The sequence below is a fragment of the Apodemus sylvaticus genome, chromosome 22 (assembly GCF_947179515.1).
Source record: "Apodemus sylvaticus chromosome 22, mApoSyl1.1, whole genome shotgun sequence".
NCBI lineage: Eukaryota > Metazoa > Chordata > Mammalia > Rodentia > Muridae > Apodemus > Apodemus sylvaticus.
This window is the reverse complement of record NC_067493.1, coordinates 11,055,135-11,082,342: the sequence shown is the minus strand read 5'-3', so window position 1 is coordinate 11,082,342 and position 27,208 is coordinate 11,055,135. Positions and strand designations below refer to the sequence as shown.

The 27,208-nt window shown below is 36.8% G+C and overlaps 1 protein-coding gene and 1 long non-coding RNA gene across 2 annotated transcripts in view; both read left to right on the top strand.

Annotated features, from left to right (window-relative positions):
- Window positions 1-18,560, top strand: part of LOC127672350 (uncharacterized) — a 73,353-nt gene extending 54,793 nt beyond the window's left edge. The window contains exons 2-3 of the long non-coding RNA XR_007974968.1: window positions 2,630-2,732; window positions 18,375-18,560. This is a non-coding gene — a long non-coding RNA (uncharacterized LOC127672350). The remainder of the gene's footprint in view (window positions 1-2,629; window positions 2,733-18,374) is intronic.
- Window positions 1-27,208, top strand: part of LOC127673293 (uncharacterized) — an 882,259-nt gene that overhangs the window by 612,150 nt on the left and 242,901 nt on the right. Inside the window, exon 5 of the mRNA XM_052168860.1 lies at window positions 26,926-26,988. Within this exon, the coding sequence (XP_052024820.1) occupies window positions 26,926-26,988 (63 nt within the window). The remainder of the gene's footprint in view (window positions 1-26,925; window positions 26,989-27,208) is intronic.

Genomic DNA, 27,208 nt, shown 5'->3' with positions numbered 1-27,208 from the left:
GCTGTCCTGTAACTCACTCTGTAGACCAGGCTGGCCTCGAACTCAGAAATCCACCTGCCTCTGCCTCCCAAGTGCTGGGATTACAGGCGTGCAACACCACGCCCGGCTATCTATCCAACTTCTAAAACTGGTTTTTGAACATTTAAATTTCCCAAGCTCGCCCTACTTTTGGAAAATGTATTAAGAACAAATACATTCCAATTCTTCCAAGGGTTATCATTGCTCCATGTATGAAGTTGAAACTTAACATGGCTAACAAAAGCCTTTACTTTCCAGTTTTTGCCATTTTGTCTTGTTTCATTTATGACTCTTTGTTCAGTATAGGCCCAGTTCTTCATTGTAGATATTCTATAGATCTTTCTCTTTCCCTTTCTCCCTCCAAGGCAGGGTCTCATTATTAGTCACGGTCATTTTGCAACTTAACCCACCTCTACTTCCCATGTTCTGGAATAAAATGTGTGTGTCCCTCTGTGCTGCACCCCCTTCCCCCTTTTTAAACTTTTGAGACTAGACATCACAATATAGACTTGGCTGGCCTCAGAGTTGTGGTGCTCTTCCTGCCTTTTTTTTTAAAGCTATTAAAGATTGTTATATGCCCTTCTTTTGTACTTCTTTAACCCCTATTCCTTGTACTACTTTTAGGTTACCTATTTCACATTGTCCTTACTTATATATTTTTCTGGAACAATGAACCCATGATAGTCAAATGCTAGGTAATACAATACAGGCTGCAGCTATAATGAATAGGATTTTTAACAGAAGTCAAGATTATTTAATAAATTATTTTTAAAAAGGTTTCAAAGATAGGAGGGTAGTTCTTGAGGTAGACCTCAAAGGAACCATTCCCATCAATACTAAAGTGTGTATGTGTATCCTTTTTTAGTAGCTAGCAACATAGTTGGGATTCAGTGAAAGGTATATGATTATAAACATAATAAGTTTAAAATGCAAATCATATCTTAATGGTATTTTAAAATACAGAATTTTTCTGTTTGCTTTGCTTATTAGATTTATAAAATCTGTGTTCAAAATCCATGAAAAGAAGTTCTTTGTGTTAAAATACAATTTAATTCTTTATTTTTATCATTTTGTTGTTGTTGTCTGCATGTTGTGATGTACACTAATTACTTTATTGTTAGTTGGACAAAATAATTGATCAAAACAGCTTTAAGAAGAATTGTTTATGGTTCATCAATTATTTAGTTCGTCATGCTTGGGAAGGTATGATAGCTGCAATGTGACAGCAGTAAAATGATGGGAGTGGGTATGAGTCTTGTATTCTGTTTCACAATCCTTTTAGAATAGTTCCAACCACATTCCAAATTAAACTGTTTTAGAAGCACCCTCAGACATGCACAAGAGGTGTGTCTCCCAAGTAATTTCAAATTCCAGTAGATTGACAAATGAAGATGGACCTAATAGCCCTATATGAAGTTGTAATTGTTGAACTAAAACCACCTTTGATTGCTCAAAGTTATGGAGTTAGTGCTTCCATAGTTACCAGTACACTGTTTGGCATTTTATAGTACTCTGTGTTGTATTATATTTGCTTTCATGATTAGATGGCTTATCTTGATGATGGGCAAGTACTGTATGAGAATCATGTACTCATTTAGATTTCTGGCAAGTCCTTTCTGAACTGCTCTTAAACATGTTTTGTCCTTACTCACTGCCCTGTTTGAACCAGTCAGTTCTCAGCTCTCTTGACAAAATAATAACTTTTCTGGTGATTGTTGTGTATACTTACTATCATGATTCTTATCCTGCCTTCAAAGATGAAATTATATTAAAATTATCAAATTATATAGTATACCTATTATATATACCTATTATATAGGTATATATAGTATACCTCTAATGTCAGTTACACTTACTTAAGGCTATTTGAAAAACCCATGCGATCTGCCCATTACAAAGACATCCTTATTTTATTACGTCCATCTCTGTAAACTCTTAAGGTTATACTCTTCCTAACCTGTTGTTTGATGATCCTTTGTTGGCCTTTGTTTTTCTACCTTACTAGTTCTTTGTCTCGATTCTTAATTTTCTGCCCTCATCATCTATTCTTCATGGCAGAACACTGTTTAGAAGAGAAGAATCTTATGATACCATCACTATTTCTGTAGGCACCAGCTATTCTTAGAAAGCTATTCCTGTTGCATAGTTGAATGTACCTCAAGGCATCATGGCAATCAGACAGATGTTAATGTAAGTAAGAGTTGAAAAAACTCGACAATTCTGATGTAAAAGAGCTTTTGGTTGTTTTTTAAGGATTTGTCTTAAAGGCTATAGAAAACTTGCCATTTCTGATTTGATTTGACTTTTGATTTTCTTTCAACTAAAATCTCTTGTGAGAATCAGCCTTATTTGCATTTTGATTGCCTCTCATAAAACCTACCCAGAATGCTAAGAGCTTTGGTTGAATCCCAAGGTAGATGTAGGAAGACAGAACAATTCCATCTGGATAGGTTAATATACCCATGGCTTCCTTGTTGTATGGAAATGTTATAGTTATGAAGCAGCATTTTAATAGTTTTCATAGTTTATAGCTTATTCATGGTCATTCTTTAATTTACCTGTTGGAGAAAAACTGTTTTAAAGTTTTTATTGAAATTTTCTTTTTCCACAGAACTCAACAAAAATCCAGTGGAAGGCTTTTCAGCAGGTTTAATAGACGACAATGATCTCTATTGTTGGGAAGTCCTTATTATTGGTCCTCCAGATACACTTTAGTAAGTATACTGGAACTGACATCTTCACTCCTTCAACTAAAATTAAAACTTAATTTTGAAAATTGAAAAAAATTCTAAAGTAGCAAGCAAAATGGTTATAGCGAGTATCATTTAAATGTGATCATGTGCAGGGCCCTTGTGATATGCTTGAAGCTCTAATGTCTAAAACATGTTTTTAAAAAGATAGCTTCAGAAATTTAAGCTATCTTGCTGCTGGAATAAATATGTTATGAAAAGCTTTTTCTAGTGAGGTTATATGTAACACACACACACACACACACACACACACACACACACACACACACAGGGTTTTTCTGTGTAGCCCTGGCTGTCCTGGAACTTTCTCTGTAGACCAGATTGACCTCAGAATCAGAGATCTGCATGGTTCTGCCCCCTGAATCCTGGGATTTAAGATTGTGCTGTGTGCTACTATTGCCTGACTGTAAATAATTTACACACACACACACACACACACACACACACACACACACACCTTCTATAATTTAGGATATTAATTTTTGTAAGCTTGGAGGAGAAGAGAAAATTTCATCTCTAATTATATATTTATGTGTGCTTTTGTGAGATTATGTTCATGTGAATGAAGGTGCACTAGGAGGCCATAGCTGTTGGATCCCCTGGAGCTGGAGTAACACCTGATTATAAACTGTTTGATATGAGTATTAAGATCAAATTCAAATCCTTTAGAGGCTCTTAACCTCTGAGCCATTGCTCCAGCCAAAAGAGAAAAAAGTCCTATGCAATTTAGAGAAATTTCTCAGTAGTTAAGAGTACTGAGGTCCTAGGTTCAATTCCCTATGGAAATGATTTTCCTTCTCATGTTTACCATGCCTTGACCCCAAAGGAAACACCATAATTAAGGATGACAGTTTTACTATTTTTTTTAACACCACTTTTTAAAAATAATTTATTTTTCTTTTATGTTCATTAGTGTTTTGACTTCATGTAGGTCTGTGTGAGGGTGTTTGATCTCCTGGAACTGGAATTATAGACAAGTGTGAGCTGCCATGTGGGCTCTGGGACTTGAACCCAGGTCCCCTGGAAGAGCAGCCAGTGCTCTTAACTGCTTAGCTACCTCTCCAGCCCCAGTTTTACTGTTCTTAATGCCTTATTTATTAAAGAATAAGACTGCAATTTTTTTCTTTTTAAAAACAGCTCCTTTTTATGTAATTAAATCAATTAATATCTATGTGTATGGTGTTTTGCATGCATATATATTCACTGTGTTTGTCTGGTATCTGAGGAGGTGGATGGCATGGGAACCTCTGGAAGAACAGCCAGTACTCTTAACTAATGAGACATCTCTCTGGCCCTGAGATTTTTACATAGAATGTATTCTGTATATCTGTGTTTTACGACTTAAGGGAACTTTCAAGGTCTATTTTAATAATTTTATAACCTGGTCTTCACAGAGTATAGTTTATAAGACTATATTTTGTTAGTTTAGTGTTAGGACATAAAATAACTTATTAACTGACTACCAGTTGTTGAAAATGAGGCGAATGTGCTAGAGAATGATAACAGATCTTTACATCTGCAATTCTTTGGGACTGCACTTCCTTCTTGCAAGTCCTTCCCCCTAGCCCTCAAGTAGCTGTTTGAATATATATATAATATATATATATTCAAAAAGTGGATATATATAAAAAGAAGGGCTAGTGAAGATGACTCAATAAATGTTTGCTATAGAAATGTGATGACAATTCCCAGAACCCATGTAAAAAAGTGTAATGTAGTAGCCTGTGTTTGTGATCACAACACCCCTGTTGTAAGATGAAAGATAGAAAGAGGAGAATTAACCCAGTTATCTTGGAGTAGACATTTGGCAGAAATGAGAGAAGCTCCCTCAAAAATAAGGTGGAAAAAGAGAGGAAAAAGTTAAAGCAATGTGGGAGTTCATGTTTTACACAGTGGGCAAAGAGTGGTTCATGCCTTTTTATAGTTTTTAGCAGTCATTGTTGCTCATATGTTTCTGTTTTGTTTTTGTTTTTGTTTTTGGATTTGGTTTTTTGAAACAGGTTTCTCTGTGTAGCCCTAGCTGTCCTGGAAATCACTCTGTAGACCAGGCTGGCCTTGAACTCAGAAATCCGCCTGCCTCTGCCTCCCAAGTGCTGGGATTAAAAGCTTGCGCCACCACCGCCCGGCTTCATATGTTTCTTTGAAAACAACATATGTTTCTTTTAAAATTGATATATTTGCATCCATCAGTTTTGCCAGTTGATTTAGGTGAATCTGGTCATGGCATGGCATTAGGATTCTTTCATAGCTGCCAGTAGCCACCGGAAACCAGTTTAGAGATAACTCCCTCACAATCACATTGTTATTTGAGGTAAATTTTATAAATTTTGCAAATCATACTATGTAAGTAACCTGGTCTATGATCCTAACACAGTTCTGGTCTGTTCTTCATGTTTATTCTTCTGTGTTTAAAATAGTGTTTGGTTTTATTCCCTCCAGGCACAGTACCTCTAGGGGATACAGAGGAACATTTTGATGATAGGATTCCTTTACCCTTAGTGTAGCTATAAAATATTGAGAATTATTCTCCTAAACCAAGTTCTTATGGAACATTGTTTAGGAATCCAGGCTTAAAGCTTCAACTCTTAAGGGCTCACTGAATTTTTTATCCTTACATGCATTTGTGTCAAGTATTATTAGTTGATCAACAAACACACACACTTCTGGGTTTTTAAAAGATAGCTACTCGAGCATGTGGTGCAAACTTTTAATCCCAGCACCAGGCAGCAGGGCTCCATAGTGATACCCTGTCTCATATAAAGTCCATATAGTAAGACCATTTTAGTTAACAGCTCATTCCTTTTATTAACACCCCATTTTACTGCCCCCTCCCCGCGCACGTGTGTGAGGCCAGGTTGGCCTCAAACTCAGAAATTTGCTGGCTTTTGTCTCTTGAGTGCAGGAATTAGAGGCATGTATAACTACTGCCCAGCTTATTTTTATTATCTATAATTATGTGCTCATGTTGTAGAAATTTTAAATCTCAATCCTGAGTTTCTACCCTCCTTTGATCATTCAGTTCCTGGATAAAAGACACACTCAAACTTTGTATTTGTAATAAGCCTTAATCAGCATTAAGAGCTGGGGGGATATCTATCCTCTATACTATTATTTCTGTTTCCCAGCCAATAGTCCTACTATATAATTTGCCATGTTTCTTCTGGGTTGCACTTAACTCTAACTGGCCATACAACATGGCCATTATTTCAAGATTAATCTAACTGGTGGCAGCTTCTCCTCCATTCACTTCCTTCTTTCCCTTTCTCAAGGTTTTCCTCTGACCTCCAGCCCTGGAATCCTAATCCCTGCCTATGTCTGTAGGCTGTGAGCATCTTTATTTACCAATGGGAAATAACTTGGGGCCCAGGTCACATAGCATCAATTGATTCTACTTTAGGACTCTCTGGTCTTTGGAGCAATGCTAATACTGGTCTTGAGGAACCAGTATTAGCACTAAAATACAAGCAATATCAAGCCAACCCAGTACATATACAGGTCTCTGTGTAGGTATGTGCATGTGAGTGGAGTTGCTTCTCAGAGGTTGAACTTGTAAGATCTCGTTGGAACTGTGCTTGTAGTGGTTGTGAGCCACCTGACTCCTCAAACAGATCAATGCTGTTAACTGCTGAACCATCTGCCATCTATTCAACTCTGGTTGTGGGTTATAAAATGTATTTCTCACTGTATGTTTCTAAAAGTGTTGGCTGTTGGTTTGTAATGTGAATAGCAGACATGTTTGTGGCAACTTTATATGTACTAATGAGACACTGGCCACTTTATCCAGTGCTTTTCTGAAATCTGTAACTTTTGTTTAGGGAAGAAGAGACCGTGTGCCTGGGACAGGTCCTGAGAAAATAGCTAGAAAGGTGTCAGGACAAAGGACAGGGAAAGACTTTATAAATGGAAGCTTTTTAAAATGTTACTTGTTGGGGGAGATAGGTACTAGGACAATTTTATTAGAGTTTGAAAGAAAAACCCAAGATCTGGCAAACTAAATCTTAATAGCTTCTTAGTGGAGGACAACGGAGGAGAGAAGGAGAAGACCCTGCCATTTAAACTGTCCACATAAGAGGTTAGTTTACATGGCTGTGGTGGAGGGTGGGAGGGAGCTTAGAAAAAGAGTAGGGAAGCACAAAATGTTGGGGAAAGGGCCAAGTGGTAAGGCAGTGGCTCTCAACCTGTGAGGCACAACCCCTTGTGGTGGTTGAATGACCCTTTCATAGAGGTCATATCAGATACCATCCTGCATATCATATTTACATTTATGATTCATAACAAAAGCAAAATTACAGTCATGAAGTAGCAGCAAAAAATTATTTTATTGTTGGAGGTCGCCACAACATGAGGATTGCAACATTAGGAAGGTTAAGAACTACTGTGTTAGGGAAGTGTGCTTACAAAAGAAACATAAAGGGCTGGAGAGATGGCTCAGCAGTTAAGAGCACTGACTGCTCTTGCAGAGGTCCTGAGTTCAGTTCCCAGCAACTACATGGTGGTTCACCACCATCGTTAATGGGATTTGATGCTCTTTTCTGGTGTGTCTGAAGATAGCTGCAATGTACTCATATATAAAATAAATAAACCTTAAAAGAAGGGGTGGATGGGGGAACAGGGGGAGGGAAGAGGGCTTATGGGACTTTCGGGGAGTGGGGAGCCAGAAAAGGGGAAATCATTTGAAATGGAAGTAAAAAATATATCAAATAAAAAAAAAAAGATAAAGAAGGCAAGGAAAAGCAGACAGACTTAAATGACATTTACAAGGCTGTTAATTCTAAGTACTTTATAGTATGTTCTTAAAAAGCACTTATTGACTTAAGTGCAAGGAAGTGATCTTGTAGTTATTTCAATAATGTGAAGAGGATAGACTGATTGAAAATAAGTTGGCATGGATTTGAGTGGTATTTAAATCTCAGTGATAGTGGTCTGAGGTGTTAACTCAGAGAAAGTGTTATGCCAAAATTCTGTAAAAATATGGTATGCTGTTTTGTGATAGTATAACTAACCTTCTCTTAATTACTAAAGGACACTCCACACTATTTACAGTCTGTGTAATCAGTGCCTAGTACATTTAAGTGTTACTTTAAGACTGATAGTTGCCATGGCTGTTACAGAGAGAAACATCTTGAAAAACAAAACAAAAAGATTGATAGTTACTGAGTATTTATGTAGTGTGATGGCTTATATGCTTGTTCCAAGCAGTGGCACTATTAGGAGGTGTGGCCTTGTTGGAATAGGTGTGTCACTGTGGGTGTGAGCTTAAGACCCTCACCCTAGCTGCCTCAAAGTCAGCCCTACTAGCTGCCTTCAGATGAAGATATATAACTCTCAACTTCTCCTGTACCAGTGAGTATCTGGATTCCTGCTTTGATAACAATGGACTAACCTCTAAACTGTAAGCCAACCCCAATTAAATATTGCCTTTTATAAGACTTGCCTTGGTCGTGGTATCTGTTCACAGTAGTAAATCCCTAAGACATGTAGTTATTTTACCCATCTTCACCTAGCATAATGTTTTTAAAATCTGTATCCAATATTGAATTTTTCTAGTGCTGCCAAGAATAGATTTTCTTAGCCAGGTTTGCTGGTGCATGGCTTTAATCCCAGTATTCGGGAGGAGGCAGAGACAAGCTGATCTTTGAATTTGAGGCCAGCCTAGTCTATAGAGAGAATTCTAGGACAGTCAGTGCTACAGAGAGAAACCCTATCTTGACCCAAACCGCTTCCTCCAAGTAACTTTTCTTATGTGTATAACATTTGGAAAGAAAGGACCAAGCTCTTTAGGCAAGTGCTGGACCACTGACAGATTCTGAACCCCAAAATAGAGTTTTTTGTTTTTGTTTTTGTTTTTAATTGAAAAGGGGGTCTTGATATGTAGTTTGGGTTACTTTAAATTCAGTAGGCCTTCTGCCTCATACTTTCCAATGCTAGATTATAGGCATGTGCCATACCCAGTTAAGACTTTTGTGATTTAATTTACAAAAATAACAAAAGGAGGTTTTGTGCCAGAAATAGGACCTTGGTTTTCAAATGTTCAGCAGTTGGTTATATAATTCCTTAACATCATGTTAATTGTTCTACCAATACTTTCTTCATGGAGAAATATTTTTACTTCACTGCTACTTCAATGTCTTTTTTCGTCCCCATAGTCAAATCTTTTTATGTGTGAACAATAATAAATACAGTCTGTCTGTCTACTTTGTGATTTTTACCTATGAGTTTTTTAGTTCCTCTGTCCTAACTTGACACTGAAAGTTTGTATACTCACAAATTGGCTGCCACTAAGCCAGGTGGGTTTTTTTTTAATTTTTTAATTTATTAATTATTTTATTTATTTATTTATTTATTTATTTATTTATTTATTTATGTAAGGTGGTTTTTTGGGGGAGTGGGTAAAGTGAGGTAGGAGAGGCACAGGTAGATGATCCATAGGTAAAGTAGAGGATAAGTGAATCCATTTAAAAAAACATTTGAGAACTAGCATAATTGTTAGAAAAACATCTGCCTTAAAATTTTTTAGGGCAACACTATTAAGTAAATTTGACAATTACTTATTTAATTACACAATTTAGAGGGGCAGTAGCTACTTTTTAGCATGAGAATTCCAGTCAGATATTGTGAAGCTTTTGAATGAATTAAATCAACCAAAATGAAGTGACCTGGGAGAAATGAGGTGCAGATATTTTGTAGAGACTTTTCTAATACCCCTTTACATATATTCTTGGCTCTTTTATGGATTTCTAGCTTTCTCAAATTCTGTCTGTCTACTTATTTTCTACTCTAATTTTAAAATGCTTATTTTTAAGACTAATTACTTTCTTTTTTATCCTTGATATCTGTGCTACCTTTTATGTTCATCCCTCCATGGGAAAAAAACAGCTTTTAAAAAAACTAAAAAGATTGTGTTCGTGTGTCTGAATGAGTAATATAAACATCACATGGGTGCAGGTGCCCCTGGAGGCCTGAAGAAGGCACTGGATCCCTGAAATTGGAGGACCAGGCAGCTGTGAGCTGCCACGTGCAGATGCTGAGAACTGAGCCTTTGCAAGAGTAGTAAGTGCTCTGTGTCATTCCTCCAGCCTTACATCGTTCCTTTTTCATGGTTATGCTTTATACTAGCTTTATTTTATTTTTTTTTCACTTCTAGCTAATTTCTGATGACTTATTATTTGGAGGCCGGGTCTCATGTATCCAAGACTAGCCTTCAGTACCTTGCTATATATTAGAGGACCTCTGTTCCTAGTTGTCTTTCTGCTAGTCTCCTCCCATTGCCTCAGAAACTAGTTTTATTCCTTTTTTAGAGACCTTTATTTCTATTATGTACCACCCTCTTTTAATCCCCCACCCTTAAAATCAAGAGAAAAGATCTTTCTCAGGCTGATATGGTCTTTATTATTTGACTAGGCTGGCCTTGAACTTATGAGAATCACCTTGAGTTGCCAAGCATGCACAACCACACAGACTCTCCATATATAAATGTTAATTTTTTCACCAAATTATCCCCTTCATTGTGCGCTTTACCATTTTTCCATTTAATCTTTTATGAACTTTTTCTTACTGTTTTCATCAAGTGTGATTTTCTTTTCAGACTCTGAGCCCTCAGCTTACCTCCTTACTATTTGGAAATATTTGATATTAATAGCACGCCCTAGCTCCCCACTTCCCCTTTAATGTTTACCCTGTGCATGCAGTGCCTATGGAGTCCAGAAGAGGGCGGCTGATAGCCTTGGAATTAGAGTTACAGATGCTTGTCTCTGTGTGTGTTGGGAATTAAACCCTGGTTTTCTGGAATATCAGCTAGTTCCCTCAACTGCTAAATAATCTCAAACATTTTTTAAGCAGAAAAAAGTAATAAAAACCAGTATTTATAATTAAAATTTCAATCTGTACTGAAATGTGCAAAGCACATTAAAAGGATCCCATGTCTTATATCCTACAGTTAATAATTGTTACATGTAACGTGTTGTTCTTATTGTTATTATTGCTGTTATCATCATCATCATCATCATCATCATTTGATTTTGTTTTTGAGACAGGGTTTCACTATGTATCTTTGGCTGTCCTGGAACTCACTCTGGAAACCAGGCTGGCTTCCAACTCAGAACCTGGCTTTTTTCTTTTGAGATAGGATCTCTGTGATTTTTTCTTTCCTATATTCTTTTTAAAGATTAATTTATGTTTATGAATGCACTGTAGCTGTTTTCACATATATCAGAGGACATCAGATCCCATTACAGATGGTTGTGAACCACCATGTGGAATTGAACTCAGGACCTCTGGAAGAGCAATCAATGAGTGCTCGAACTGCTGAACCATCTCTCCAGCCCCTCACTTTTTTTTAGTATACATATATAGCAATATCTCTATTCATAATCCCGCACTACAATCCTCCAAGCTCATAACCACAGTGACTAGAGACTTCCCCCAAACTTGAAGGATGAAGAACAGCATTCTGTTGAGTGTTAACATTACACATGGGCTTAAACAGACCAGCAAATAGTCAGCAGGATTGGAACCTGTGCTTGGAGAAAGGATTTCTAGTCTATTGCCTTAACCACTTGGCTGTGACCACAGATGTGTTTCTATTTTTATGTCAGTGTACAAACATCTGTCCCCATCTTTTAAAAATTACTTGTTAGTGTGAGTGTGCATAATGTGTATGTGGGTATGTGCTCCACAGCATAGATAAAGAGGCCAGGTGACAAATTTGTAGAGTTTGTTCTTTCCATCCATCTTTAAGTAGGTTTTGGTGACAGAGCTCAGGTGTCAGGCTTGTGTATCAAGTGCCTTTATTTCCTGAACCATCTTATCAGTCTAATACACACCTTTTAGAGATTGGGTCTTGCTGCCTAGCCCAGGATGACCTTGAGCTAGATATCAGGTGCTAGAATTCCATGTGAATATCACCATTTAGTCATTTTTGCTTCCTAAGGCTGACTTGATTTCTTCTAGCAGTATGGACAGTTAATTGTGAGTTGCCATTTGGGTGCTGGGAATCAAACCTATATCCTCTGCAAGAATAAGTACTCTTAACAATTGAATAATTTCTGTAGTCTCCAGTTAGCATTCACATAATTCATCTGCTCAGGGATTGCTATTCACAGTGGAATGGGTCCTCCCATGTCAGTCATCAGTCATGACAATCTTTCACAGACATTATCATAGGCAAATATGACCCAGAAAATTCTTTAATGGAAGTGTTCTCCTTTCAGGTGGTTCTAGGGTCAAGTAGATAATAAAAACTAACCGAGACACAAGCCATTTTCAGAGTGTTACTGGGTAGTACATTAGATAGTACAGACAGAGTATCAATATTGCAGCATTTCCATTCTGGAAAGTTAGTAGTATAAAACCTCTCTGGGAGACGTTTTTATTTATTACTGTCCTTCTACTGAAGTTTTAATATATGATGAAATGAACAAACGAGATAAATAGAAGTATGGCAATCTGATACCAGAAAGGGAAATCACAAAATATATGCCTAAACTTTAAGATGAGAAAGAGGTCTGGGTATGACCAGAGCATAGAAGAAAGATTATTTGAAACCAATATAGAAAATTCAGCAAATTGAATCATGTAGACAAGATTAAACTTCCTGAATTTCATTTGAAGACATATACTGAAAAGACTTTTACCATATCACCAATAATCTGATCTGGACACCTCTGTTTCCAAGTGTTCCTTTTAGTTTTACTAATTACCTAAGAGTTTAGCAAAGCAGAACTTATAGTAGTTTATTAAATTGTGTATTTGTATTTAGGAAATTAGTATTTTTGTCTATCTTTTTTGTTGGCTTATCATCTGTACCCTTTTATTTGTCTGATTGAGTACTTATAAAGAATAACTTAATTTCATGAACCTGGTTTTTCTTTTATTTTTTCAGTGAAGGTGGTGTTTTTAAGGCTTATCTCATTTTCCCAAAAGATTATCCCCTCCGGCCTCCTAAAATGAAATTCATTACAGATATTTGGCCCCCAAATGGTAAGTATTCTAATTTTATTTTCACATTTGCAAGTTTAATGATCTGTCACTAAAGATTTCACAACTATCTCAGTAAAAGTGCTAAGTGATTTTATGGTTTTTTTGTGCATATGGTCTTGTAATTGACTCTAAATACAAAGGTTCTTAGGTTCTTTCCTTCCTTCCTTCCTTCCTTCCTTCCTTCCTTCCTTCCTTCCTTCCTTCCTTCCTTCCTTCCATCCTTCCTTCCTTCCATCCTTCCTTCCTTCCTTCTTTCCTTCCTTCCTTCCCTTCCTTCCTTCCTTTCCTTCCTTCCCTTTTCTTTCTTTTTTCTTAGTTTTCTGCTTTGTTTGGAGATGAGGAGTAGCAGGCTTGAGTTCCAGATCAGCATGGACCTCACTATGTAGCTAAAGTTTGCCTTGAACTTTTGGTAATCTTTGTGTCTTAAGTTGCCAATTGGTCAGCTTACAGGCAAGAGCCGCTACCACACTCTGGGAGTGTTTACCTAGCATGCACAAAACCTTAGATTTGCTCTTCAACATTGCATAAAATGTATGTGGTAATGATGCAAACATGTACTCTTCTAGCTATATAACAAAGAAAGTTGTAAAGGTGTATCCCAAAATCTTATAGATTGCAGAATTATTTATGTTAGCTAAAAAGTTATGGCTAAAAGTTAGCCATAATACTAGTGCCTATCAGTTGATGAAAGTAAAAGCAAAATACTGCATATACATATAATGAAACGTGATTTGATTTATAAAAGTGTTTGGTGTGATTTGGTAACAAAAAAGTGAAACCAGATGTCTTTGGTATCTGTCAGTGTCTGCCTTCACATGCACGGCCATACACAGGCATATGTTCATACATGGAAAATAAATATTTTTTCAAATTAACAAACAGATGGAAGCAATCATTTAATAATTCCACTTATGAAATTTCAAGAATATGCAACTCTGAAGAGTATATTCCTGGTTGTTTAGGACTGCTGGACAGCTTGAAGGGGAGAAGGGTCAATATAGATTATAAAAGAATTTGTGGGGGTGGTAATGACGACAAAAGTTCCTAAAAATGTGTGTGCTTTGGTTGTATAACTGAGAAGTGTACTATATAGAAACAATTGGATTGTATGCTTCAACTAGATGAATAATGTGTTGGGTGTTAAAGTTGTTATGGGGATAGCTGGTAAAATTGTTCAGTGAGTTAAAGTTCTTGCCATGGAAGCCTAGTAATCTGAGTTTGATCCCTGGAATCCATATAGAGGTAGAGATCGCATTCCACTAAGTTATGCTCTGGCCTCTGCACATGGTCTGTGGCCTATGTGTTCATAGATACACACAATAATAATAATAAAATAATTTCCAAAAACACTACATGGCAAATAGTAATTTGTGTAGCTTAGATGTATTTCAGTTTAGACCTCTCTCTCTCTTCTGTTGTTGGTTTTTACTTGTTTGTCATTTTGGTTTAGTTTTTTTGTTTGTTTGTTTGTTTGGTTGATTGGTTCTTTTATTTTTGAGACAGGTTGTCACTGTAACATTGGCTGGCCTGAAATTATGTACGTAGATCAGGCTGGCGTTAAACTCAGAAATTATCCTGGTTTTGCCTGTCATGTGCTGGAATTAAAGATTTGTACTGTCATGCCTAGATTTCATACAGGGTTTTCAAGTGGATTTAGTATTAGAAATAAATCCATTTGTAAAGAGCAATGAGATAAAAGGGAAAAAAATAACAGACAAAACATTGTATGGGGAATTAAGAGCATTTTGGCAAAATAAATGTAAATATTAAGTGTATAGCTAGCTATAGAGTTAATAATTAACATCTCACAGAGAACATAGTTGTCATTCAACATACTTTTGGAAACGTTGCTTAAATCAGAGATCACTAGAATTTAAACAGTGTCAGTATAGAAGAACTTTTGTCTTGAATAAGACAGCCATAATGGCATCAGTGTTTATTTCTGCTGACTATATAAATGATATATTTATTTTAAAAGTGTGATTCAGCATGATTCTAATTTTGGTCATTCAACTTGGAATGCATTCTACCAACATTTAATGATGAATCTTGAAGACATGATAATTGAAATATGACAAATTTAAAAGAACAAAACTGATTGTGTGATTCTGCTTCAGTGAAATATTTAATTAAAATAGAACGGGGCATTTTAGATACTGAAGATTTAGGGAAAGTAAAGAATTTGTATAGGCAATTTGATTTGAGGAAGATGTATAGTGGTTGTAATTGTGTATCATTGTGATTTTTAATTCTTAACTGAGAAATGGAAAAAATTGTAATTTTATTTGCTATATATAGTAAAATAAAAATAAATTTCATGTCAACAGATATTAATCTGTTAATTAATGAGATAGATATTCTCATTTTTGAAGTGACGTGTGAAATTAAAATATTTTAAGATTCTATAGCTTTAAATCTAAAATGATTCAAATTTAAATGACTAGTAATTGTTTTTGTTTCTTGAGACAGGGTTTCTCTGTGTAGTCCTGGCTGTTCTGGAACTCACTCTGTAAACTAGACTGGCCTCTAACTCTTAGAGATCTTCCTGCCTCTGCCTTCTGAGTACTGGGACAAAAAACATTCACCATTACTGTTCTACCAAATGATTGCTTTTTAAAAGTTATTTTCTTTTAAAATTGTTATTATTATTATTGTGGTGTTTGCTTATGTATGTATGTATGTATGTATGTATGTATGTATGTATGTGTGTATGTATGTATGTATCCACCCATCCTATCTATCTATCTATCTATCTATCTATCTATCTATCTATCTATCTATCTATCTATCTATCTATCTTATCTTTTTATCTATCTATCTATCTATCTATCTATCTATCTATCTATCTATCTGTCTGTCTATCTTTTCTGTCTATCTATCTATTATCTATCTTATCTATCTATCATCTATCTATCTATCTTATCTATCTTTCTTATCTATCTATCTTATATATCTATCATCTATCTATCCTATCTATCTATCCTATCTATCTATCTATCTTATCTATCTATCTTATCTATCTTATCTATCCTATGTATCTATCTATCTATCTATCTAATCTATCTTATCTATCATCTGTCTATCTTATCTGTCTTATCTATATATCTTATCTATCTATCTTATCTATTCTACCTATCTTATCTATCTATCTTATCTATTTATCTATCTATCAGGTCTTATCATCTACCCTTGGCTGGCATGGAACTCAGAAATCTGTCTGCTTCCACCTCCTATATTATGTGATTAAAGGCATAGGCCACCACACTATATTATTATTAATTTGTTCTGTGTGTATGGGTGCTTTGCCTGCATGTAGGTGGGTCCTTGTATATGTGTACCTGGTGCCTCAAGATCACAAAAGTGGGTTTTGTATATCCTAGGACTACAATTATATAAGGTTGTGCTACCACATAGTTGCTGGGAATCAAACTCAAGTGCTCTGGAAGAACAGCGAATACTCTTAACAATGGAGTAATCTTAACAGACCCATTAATGATTTGGGGGTTGGGGGTTGATAGAAGGTCTCATGCATTCCAGGCTGGCCTTGATCTTGTAGCTAAGGATATCCTTGAACTACTAATCTTTCTATTTATGTTTACCTCTTGAGTGTTGAACTTATAAATATGTGCTGTCATGACTGGTTTATAGGATGCTGGATGTGGGACCAAGGCTATGCATTCTGGGCAAGTCCTCTTTTCTCTGAGCTACATATACCCTTCAGTTCCTATCTTCCAAATCTTGATCTTAAATAGATTCCTTCTGATGGAATTATATACAATTATTCAATCTCATTTTTTCAAAGACAGTTCCTTATTTTGTAAAACGTAGGGGAAAACAAAAACAACATTTTGGGCTGAATGTTACAATGTTTAATACTGTTCCTTTTTTATTTGTTAACTCCATTTTGTTGGATTTCACAAGCCATGGGAGTGGGTTAAGAAGAGAAACCTCAGTTAAAGGAAAGTTTCTGTATAAATCAGCAAAAACATGAGTTTTTGATTACATGTGAAGAGTAATTTTGCTTTACAGTAGGGCTTCAAAAAGTACTTGTTGGATTGATTAATTTTATATCCCTTGACAAACAAACACCCACCCTCCCTCCTTTCCTCCCTCCCTCCTTCTGTTTCTGTCTCTCCCTATTCCCTCAGTCTCCCTGTGTTCTTTAACCATGAGTTGGGATAGAAAGATTTCTAACAGGGACAGTTAAAACTCTTTCAAAACAACAGCCAACCAAACAAGCATACATATGTTATTACTGATTGAAATCTTTTTATACTCAGAAAATTTATTTATTCCTACTTGTTTTGTAAACTTCTTCAAGTAATAATAGTATTTTTGACAGAAGACATTTACTGTGAAAAGTTACTTTTATTAATTGCTGATATAATTATTTGAATATGTTTATAGATTAACACTGTAGGATTTTTTGAGAATATTTACTTTTGGATAAAATAGTGCAAAGTGAGATATAGTTGTGTCTTTCTTTATCCCCTATAAAATTGAGGATATTTCTGTATTTCTACCCCACTGACTGTTACTATATAGAACTTGCATTTAAAATGAGTTTGTGAAGTAGATTATGAGAATCACTTATTTATTTTAAAGCTTTTGTTATTGTGTATATTTATGTTTATGAGTGTTCTATCTGCATATATGTATGTGTACCATGTACCCAGTTCTATCTGCATATATGTATGTGTACCATGTACCCATGGATGTAGGACAAAGGTGTTGGCTCCCCTGGAAGCAGAATTACAGATGATTGTGAATTGCCTTGTGGGTGCTGGGAATTAAACTTAGGTCCTCTGCAAGAGCCCCAGTGTTATTAACCACTGCAACGTCTCTCTAGCCCCTATTTTATTATTTTTAGTATGTGGATGTTTTGCTTATATATATATGTCTGTATACCACATGCATGCCTGGTATCCACAGAGGCCAGAAAAGGGTGTCAGATTCTCTGGGACTGTAGGGTGTGAACTCTCATGTGAGTTCTCAGAATCGTACTCTGGTCTTCTGTGAGAGCAGCCAGTGTTTCTAAAGATATATTTATTTATTTTATATATGTGAGTACACTATAGCAGACTTAGGACACACCAGAAGAGGGCATCATATCTTATTACATTTGGTTGTGAGCCACCATGTGGTTGCTGGGAATTGAACTCAAGACCTCTGTAAGAGCAGTCAGTGCTCTTAGCCGCTGAGCCATTTCTCCAGCTCATGGCGAATGCTTCTAATCACTGAGATATCTCTCCAACGTGTGTCTTTCTTTGAGTCTGTTAATTTTTATTATTATTACATCACCCTCCCCCTTTAAAATTTTTATTTGCTGAACCTTGAGGACCATCTTAACTAGAATTTGAGAGAAAGACAACTGTAAATGCTGAGAATAAAGAATTGGAGAAGTAGAAAAGAGACGGCATGTCCTTTGAATCAGGGACAGCAGTGGAGGTCTGCAATCACTTGTAATTTTAAAGAATGTAAAATATAGTTAATCTGTAACATTCTTAAAAGTTAGTAGATTACATTAGGAAATCTCCATGTAAATAATGTTTTATATACATAAGTATCACATTTGTAATAGATTATGTGTAACCAAATTTAAACAATTCTTATTCTATAATTTTACAGTTGATAAAAATGGTGATGTTTTGCATTTCTATTCTTCATGAGCCTGGGGAGGATAAATATGGTTATGAGAAGCCAGAGGAACGCTGTTTACCTATCCATACTGTGGAAACCATCATTATTAGTGTCATTTCTATGCTGGCAGATCCTAGTGGAGACTCACCTGCAAATGTAGATGCTGCGGTAAGGTATTTGCCTAATAACTGCTCCTTCTATCCTTTACCCTTTTTATTCTCCCTTAATAAAACTCAACGTGAAACTTACTACATATATGCATCTCTTTGTGTCCACATTTTCATAAAAATAAAAATTTATTATGTATAATGGATTATTTTGTATAATCTATGTATAATGGATTATTTTGAAATATGTAGGATAAATACAGTTATGAGAAGCCAGATATTGCACAATATCTAGATACTGTGCCATAGCAAATTTGATCTAGTTGGCATACATTAATTCCCTCACTAATTTTTTAGTAAGAACAATTAAAATCTATTCCTTTTCATTAGTATTCAAAATAATGGATTTCATTATGATATATGTTCATAAAATTATCTTGTAGTTGTCTTGGTTTGAGGCCTTTTTTGGTTTTTTTTTTTTTTTTGGTTTTTGGTTTTTGGTTTTTGGTTTTTTCAAGACAGGGTTTCTCTGTGTAGCCCTGGTTGTCCTGGAACTCACTCTGTAGACCAGGCTGGCCTTGAACTCAGAAATCTGACTGCCTCTGCCTCCCAGAGTGTTGGGATTACAGTCATGCGCCACCACCGCCCGGCTGAGGCCTTTTTTTTACTTCGAAAAAATAAAAATTAAAAATTACTATTGTCTCTGCATTCTTTGAATGGTTGTTATAGGAAAGAGAAATAAAGGCTAAGTATTTTTGTGAGCATTTCCTGGTATCTACTTGTTTATTAAAAGTTGGTTTTGTTGCTGGGCGGTGGTGGTGCACGCCTGTAATCCCAGCACTCTGGTAGACAGAGGCAGGCGGATTTCTGAGTTTGAGGCCAGCCTGGTCTACAGAGTGAGTTCCAGGACAGCTGGAGCTACACAGAGAAACCCTGTCTCGAAAAACAAAAAAACAAAACAAACAAACAAACAAAATCCAACATGCCTTCATGATCAAAATTCTATGGTCAATAGTACTAGAAAAAGCATACGTCAAACCCCCAAAAAAAAGAAAAACAAAAGGCCAGGCGGTGGGCGCACGCCTGTAATCCCAGCACTCTGGGAGGCAGAGGCAGGCGGATTTTTCAGTTTGAGGCCAGCCTGGTCTACAGAGTGAATTCCAGGACAGCCAGGGCTATACAGAGAAACCCAGTCTTGGGGGTGGGGGTGGGGAACCAAAACCCAAAAACCAACCAAACAACAACAACAAAAAGCATATGTCTGTAAATTAAAAAGCAGAACCTTTTCTGCTTTGCTTTGTCTGGCCTCAAAATAGTGTTTCTCTTTGTGTAGGCCCTGCAGGCCTGGCCTGGAACTTGCTCTGTCAACTTGGCTAGCCTCAAACTCACAGTCAGAGAGTTTTTCACTTAAGCCACCAGAAAGAAATCACAGCCACATGTTTTTCTCCTGCTTTTTGTCTATTTCTTTTAAGTGCCAGATGAACCAACCTTTTAAAAGTTTTTTTTTTTTAATCAAAATGCATAACAATAGCTGAGCTACAGAGTGCATTCCAGGATAGCCAGGGCTAGCTACACAAAGAAACCCTGTCTCGAAAAATCCAAAAAAAAGTAAGCAAGAAGGCAAGCAAACAAACAAGGAAGGAAGGAAGGAAGGAAGGAAGGAAGGAAGGAAGGAAGGAAGAAAGAAAGGAAGGAAAGAAAGAAAGAAAAAGAAAGAAAGAAAGAAAGAAAGAAATTAAACTGATTACAAATGTTCCTTCTCTGCATATCCAACCACTCCTAGATATTAACATTTTACAAATGTGTTCTTTTTTTTTTTTTTTTTTTTTTTTTTTTTGATTTGATTTTTTCGAGGCAGGGTTTCTCTGTGTAGTCCTGGCTGTCCTGGAACTCACTCTGTAGACCAGGCAGGCCTCGAACTCAAAAATCCACCTGCCTCTGCCTCCCAGAGTGCTGGGATTACAGGCGTGCACCACCACCGCCCGGCTCTACAAATGTGTTCTTGATATTGAATTAACAAAACTTCCTTTAAGAATAGAGGATTTCGCCAGGCAGTGGTGGTACATACCTGTAGTCCTAGCACTCTGAGAGGCAGAGACATGCGTATTTCTGAGTTTGAGGCCAGCCTGGTCTACAGAGTGAGTTCCAGGACAGCCAGGTCTATACAGAAAAACTCTGTCTCGAAAATTCAAAAAAAAAAAAAAAGATTAGAGGAATTTGATCCTCTGTACTAGGGAGGGTAAAACTAAAGAATATGGTAGGCATTTTGGCTATGGTATCTGTTCATATGTAGTCACAGGTGATTGTGACCCCCTATAAAGGTACTAGATACAAATCCTTTTTTTTTTTTAAACAATCATTCAGTACTCTAAATTGTGGAGCCAGTGGGACATTTCTCTAGCCCATGAAGGGATTTTTGTGTGTGTGTGTTTGTGGGTGTGTTTGTGTGTATCTGTCTGTGTTGTTTTCTTTAAGTGTATAGAATGATAGTAGACTGTAGAGTTGGTTAGGTTCAACTCTTGTTTCCTTTTTTTTTTTTTTTTTTTTTTTTGGTTGTTTGAGACAGGGTTTCTATGTATAGTCCTGACTGTCCTGGAACTCACTCTGTAGACCAGGCTGGCCTTAAACTCAGAAATCTACCTGCCTCTGCCTCCCAGAGTGCTGGGATTACAGGTGTGTACCACCACTGCCCTGCTCCCTGATGACTTTGAACTTAGAGATTTCCCTGTCAAAATCTTCTGGGATTCATAGCCACTGTGTCTCAAGATCTCTATCTAAGCCAAGATCCAGGTCAGAGTTCATTCCAGATATAGTCAAGTTGACCACCAGGGATAGCTGCTACATGGAATATAGTTGGTCTTGCCAGTTGCTTCTTGCCAGTTACTTCAGTCCACTTCACAGATAAACTAAAGTGAGGTGGGGTTTAATTTCTGGAAAACTTGATTTGTTTACTTCTAGTTTGTTCTTATTTCTGAGATACTAACCCCTTATATAGAGATCAGAATATTTGGAAGATTTGTAGACTGCAGTCCTCATTCTTTTAGTATGGTGTTTGTTAAAAACATGGCTACTTTTCAGCCACTCCTCTGGAGTTGACAGATTGGTCTCAGAGTGGAAAGAACCCCATTTGGGGAGAAGTAGCAGATCTTTGTAAATTTTGTTCTCTTCTGATACTTGACTAATTTCCATTACTTGGGAGGTGTCTTTGGTTGGGACAATTTTGTATAGAAAACAGTTTTAGTTTCTTGTGGGCTTTGCTTGGTGTTGTTTTTCCTTCAATATAGACACCAAGCTCACAGCCTCTTGAAAGACAGGCAAGTACTGCACTCCTGATCCATATCTATAGTCTAAGCATCTATCTGAGTATCAGACCTGTCTACCCTCCTTATTACACCATCAGTAAGGATTTTCTCACTGGCTTTTCACAGCAGAAACCTTGGTGAGCATAGGTGCTCTTAAATGAGCAATCAAATGAATTACTATTTTTAATTTTTTATGTATGTATGTATGTATGTATGTATGTATGTATGTATGTATGTATTCATTCAGAACAGATACTGTTTCTGTAGGCTAGCCTGGTCCTGAGCTCATTATGCAAATGAAGCTGTCCTTGAACTCCTGATTCTCCTCATTCTACCTCCCAGACACTGAAATTATAGGTGTAATACCCCATACCTGGCTTTAAATTTGAAGATATATTTTATTATCTGTAGAGAAATGGCATGAGGAGATTGCTCCCAGCTTGCTAGTTTCCAGGCAACCTAGGGTCTTTGTCATTCTCAGTCGACCAAGACAGAGGAGACACTTCCTCACGCAGAGAACCTGATGTTCTCCCAAGCAAGCTGCAAACCTGAGGAAGCGACCTTCCTGTTCCCCTTCCCATGAGAAAGTAACTTTGCTTATAGTTTAATAGACATCATGATGGGCAGCAATGCAGCAAGCAGCAGGCGTGGCAGCTGGAGTAGAATGCAGAGAGCTCACATCTGCAGGCACAAAGTGTGAAGCAGAGAAAGCAGACTGAATATGGCAACAGTCTTTAACCTCTCAAAGCTGACCTCTGGGGACTCACTTCCTCCAGCAAGGCCGCATCTGTTAATCCCTTCCAAGGAGCACCACCAGCTAAGTGTCCAAATATCTGAGTCTGTGGGGGACATTCTTATTCAGTTACATTAATGACTGTGACATACACATTAGCAGAATTCTCAAGTCATTTGCTTTTAAAATTAGGTGTATAGATTCAGAGTTTCTTGGAAACAGTAATTTTCTAATAGGAATTTCTCTGACTCTTAAGTGATAAAGTCTTCAGGACTGGTAAATAAGCTACTTAAGGAGAATTTAAGAGAAACACATGGCAGTTCTGGGCTTGTAATGAATACACCATTGAACACCCTCACACCTGCCTGGAGCAAATTTGAAAGCAAAACTCTTCTGTTCGCAGAATTAGTAATTTATTCTCAGGGCCTTTTCCATATGCCCCTAAAACATTTAAATTTTCTTTTTTACTCCTATGACTTAGCTGACAACTTCTGTGTGTCTTTAGCCATATTTCATGTATAGAATATGTCATTAATACAAATTTCAGAAAGAGAAACCAAATCAAAGGTCATTTCAAAAACTAAAGAGTCAAGTGTGTGGATAAAATATGTTTTAAGTGTTAAAGATTCTTCTAAATCTTACAAAAGCTAATTTGACTTTAATAGGGTATTTAATGCTTCATATAATAATCTTTGATATAAACATGCATAATTACCAAAAGCAGTGTAAATATTGTATTAATTTATGAAATGTAATGCAGTGATAGTCTAAGTTGTGGCTAGAAAAATTTGACTTTCTGCCTCTTTTTGTCTAATAATGAGCTTACTAGTTAGTCCCTAAGACTGAAGCTAGAGACCTGTCAGTGTTTGGTAATCCTGGTGTTGTATGGTACAGTTTAGTTCTGCCAGTGTTTTCTGTCCTCTGGCCCCCTCTTCCCTTATCTGCCCTCATGGCTCTGCTCTTGTCTGCCTCTACCCAGTCTGCAGGTCCTCACCCCTCTGCTATCTCCCAGTAAACCTCCTCACACCTGATGTCTTGCATGTAGTAATTTCTCAAGAGCACATCTTGGCATGGGTGTGCAGTAATACCCCCTTGCTGTATTATATTTCAGCCTCATGTATTACATATTTTATCCTGATAATCAGTCCCTTGTGCTGTGTTCTTTTAATGAACTTCTCACGGGGTGCAGTTTGTATGGCAGGTGTGTTATACTGTGTGTGTTTTCTTGAGTGGCTAGTATGACCTAGTTTAAGAGCCATTTTCTGTCAGATGATGAAGGATGTTAGCATTCTGTCCAAACTCCATCCCATCGTTACCTGGCAATAGCCAGGTAGGCCTGACCCACTATAAAAGAGCCTGGTTGCCCCCTCTTTGCTCTCTTGCCCTCTTGGTCTCTTGCTCCTCCCTTGCTCTTTTCCTGCTTCCCTTTTTCTCTTCTCTCATTGCCTTCCCCCCTCTCTCTCCACGTGCCATCGTTGGCCTCTACATCTCTACTCTACTTCTCTAGTGTCTCTTTCTCTGCCTCTACCACTCTCTTAACTCCCCTCCCCATGCCCTTAACAAACTCTATTCTATACTATACCATCATGTGGCTGGTCCTCAGGGGGAAGGGATGCCTTAGCATGGGCCTGCTGAGGCACCCCATTCTCCCATACCTCACCACATCACCATAGAACATATCCCCTCCTCTCTGTATCTTTCTACAAACACTCCAAAGGGAATATTTTAGTAGATTGTTTAACTAATTAGTGGTAACAAGTAAGTGACTGTTAATTTGATTTATTGATGATTTATGCAAAGTGAATGTTAAGTGTTGTTATTCAGGAGGGCATGGATTCATTCTCTATAGACCTCACTCAGCCAGTTGAAAGGTTGAAATGTGTTTAAATATGAGGCTTAAACTGTAGGGAGGAAGTTCTCTGGACAGATTGTACTGATAAAGCATCCTGAAAATAATGCATTTGACAAAATTTACTTGGCATTAATCTTTTGTCTTCCGTTAATTGGACATTTGAATTTTCAAATTTCCCATTTCCCTTGATAAATATCAATGAAGAGTACATTATTATATAAAATTGACTTAATTTTTTCTACCCACCACGAGGCAGGGCTGTTGGAGGAAGCAATCTGAGAATGATGACTGGGAAAATGGGTGTGTTTAATGAATAAAGACAGTTACATGTCTAGATAATTATTTTCTTTTTAGTTTATGATATGGTTTCAGGTATGATGTGACTTTATACACCAACTCTGTGTTTTAAGTTTTCATAAACTGTAACCCTTCTGTCAAGAATTTTGTCCTGAGGAAGTAGATATTTTGCATAGAACAATTTAACGTATTTTAGTTTATCTCAGCATTGCTGGTAATACTGAGAATTAGGAACATTGCACAAGTATCTAGTATATAGTGTCATCTGTTTCTCTGGGCTATGACTCTTAATGTATGTGATTATTAGCACTCTTTAGTCCTTAGTGTAGGTCCTTGTTATATAGACAAAAGCTAGAGCTACATTTTCATTAGTATAGTATTGTACTGTTGTCTCTGTGATGACTGAAACTAACTATTAGGGACAGGTTTGTTGAGTTAAAACTAAGTACTAATCAATCAAAATATTTGCTATGCTTAATGAGTGTAGATCATATTGTTTATAATTACAAGTTTTGCTGGTAAAGTGTTACTTCAGAGTCTATCCGAGTACAGGTTTTAGAGTTAGTCTCTAGAAAATGCAAAATTTTCTTCAATGTACCTTGGCAAATTTAATTTCTAGACTTCGGTCACATATACTCTGAGAAACAAAAAATTGTTTAAAAATATCATTGCTTTTTATAATCACTAGTTAAGAAACTCCTTAATTCTCTGTAGCACCTTATTCATGTGGAAGGAAATGAATGAGAAAACAATTGCAGTAATTACTATTTATTTCTTAATATTTGGTCTTATTCTTTGGTATGTTTGTTTCCCTCTGGTGTTGGATTTAGAAAATTGTGGTTCTTTTATTATTAGTTTTTTATTAGTATTTACTATTGGCCTTTTTATTAGTCTTTACTAGTATTTATTATTGGTCTTTAATTAGTAGGGAGGGGCTGACCGCACAAAGATCCTTGGCTTTTGTGTTTTTGAGCCCTCTGGATCTTTTGTCTGGCCTATAGCCTTCAGCATGTGTGTTGATATTAGGCAGCCTGCAGTGTAAGCATTTGGGAGAGCTGGTTTGTCTGTCCTGTGCCCTGTTTAGAAGTGTGGTGGGGGGATATTGGAAATTCGAAAGCTGCAGGGGAAGTTTGGCTTGCGGCTGAAACGCCTAGATCAGTCTGCTGTGTCTGTGAAGAAAGCTTTGGAAAGATAGCTGTTGTTGTTCACTTGCTGATCTTCAGCTGTGAATGTTGCTTTTCAGGCAGCATTGATTTTGGGTCCTTGAATTTTTCTCAGGCTCAGGGAACCCCAACTATGCTGTGACATTGGCGCCACCTTGTGACCCAGCTCAGGGCTGTGTTACCTCTGGTTGTTTAGGATATAGGGGGCTGGATTTTCCTCTCAATTTAGTTCAGTTCTAAGCTGGATATAAGGTGCACGAATTTGTTGCTAAATTTTCCAACCCTTATAGCCCATATAAATGACACATAATCCAAATATTTTAATTATAAGTCATATGTCTTCATTGGCAAAATACTTATTTCCCAATCACTAAGATTTGTGCTTTCTCCCATCCATGTGGTCCATAGTGGCTTCCTCCTCTCCTCTTCCTTCTCTCTTTTTCTTCCTCTACCTGCTCCCCCTTTTGAACCTCCAATCCCACCTTTCCCCTCCACTACCCAATCATAGACTCTAACCTTTGATTGACCAATTAAAATAGAGAGAAGGTTCACATGGCATCACCTAAGTACATGATGGTCTGCTTGTGTGGTCTGACTCTTTAATACAAATCCAAATAGTGTTAGTTATTTAAATGTGTGTTTTACTATATTTCTTACACAGCTGTTTTCCAAATATGCCTTTGTCTAGTCTGCTGTAGCAGCATAGACATGTTTTGTTAACAGTGTATTTTCTTGCCAGTAATACATGCATATTTGTTTGTCAGATATGCTACTATTGATATCTAGAGTCATAATGGTTCAACACTAAAGCTAACTGTCAGAATTTTGTTTTGGTTTTGAGTCAGGGTTTTCTGTATAGCCCTGACTGTCCTGGAACTCACTTTGTAGACCAGGTTACCCTCGAACTCACAGAGATCTGCCTGCCCTCAGTCTCTGAGTGCTGTAGTTTAAGTCCTGCACCTGGCTTGATTTTTTAAAATACATCATTTTGTTGACTTCTGGGTGTTTGGTGATACCTAGTAAATTTGCACTTTAAATATATTTAAGTGGATCTTCACTTCCTGCTCAATCCTTTATCTTAACAGGCAAGCTTCCTCTGATTTGGAACAAAATAAAAACAGGCTGGTCTTCCCTTGTACCTGACACAGGTAGGTACTAAAATTGTTTTCTTCAAAACAGTTCTATTTGATGCTTTCATTCTGATGTTCTTACTGGTATTCTAATGATTCCAAACTTCTTAATATAAAAATCCTCTAGGAATGTTAGGTTATATAAGTTACAGTAACTATAACTGAAAACTTTGCTACTATGTTTCCCATTAAACTTAACTGTGGCTACCTCAAAATGTCAGGTCATTTCAGTGCTGTA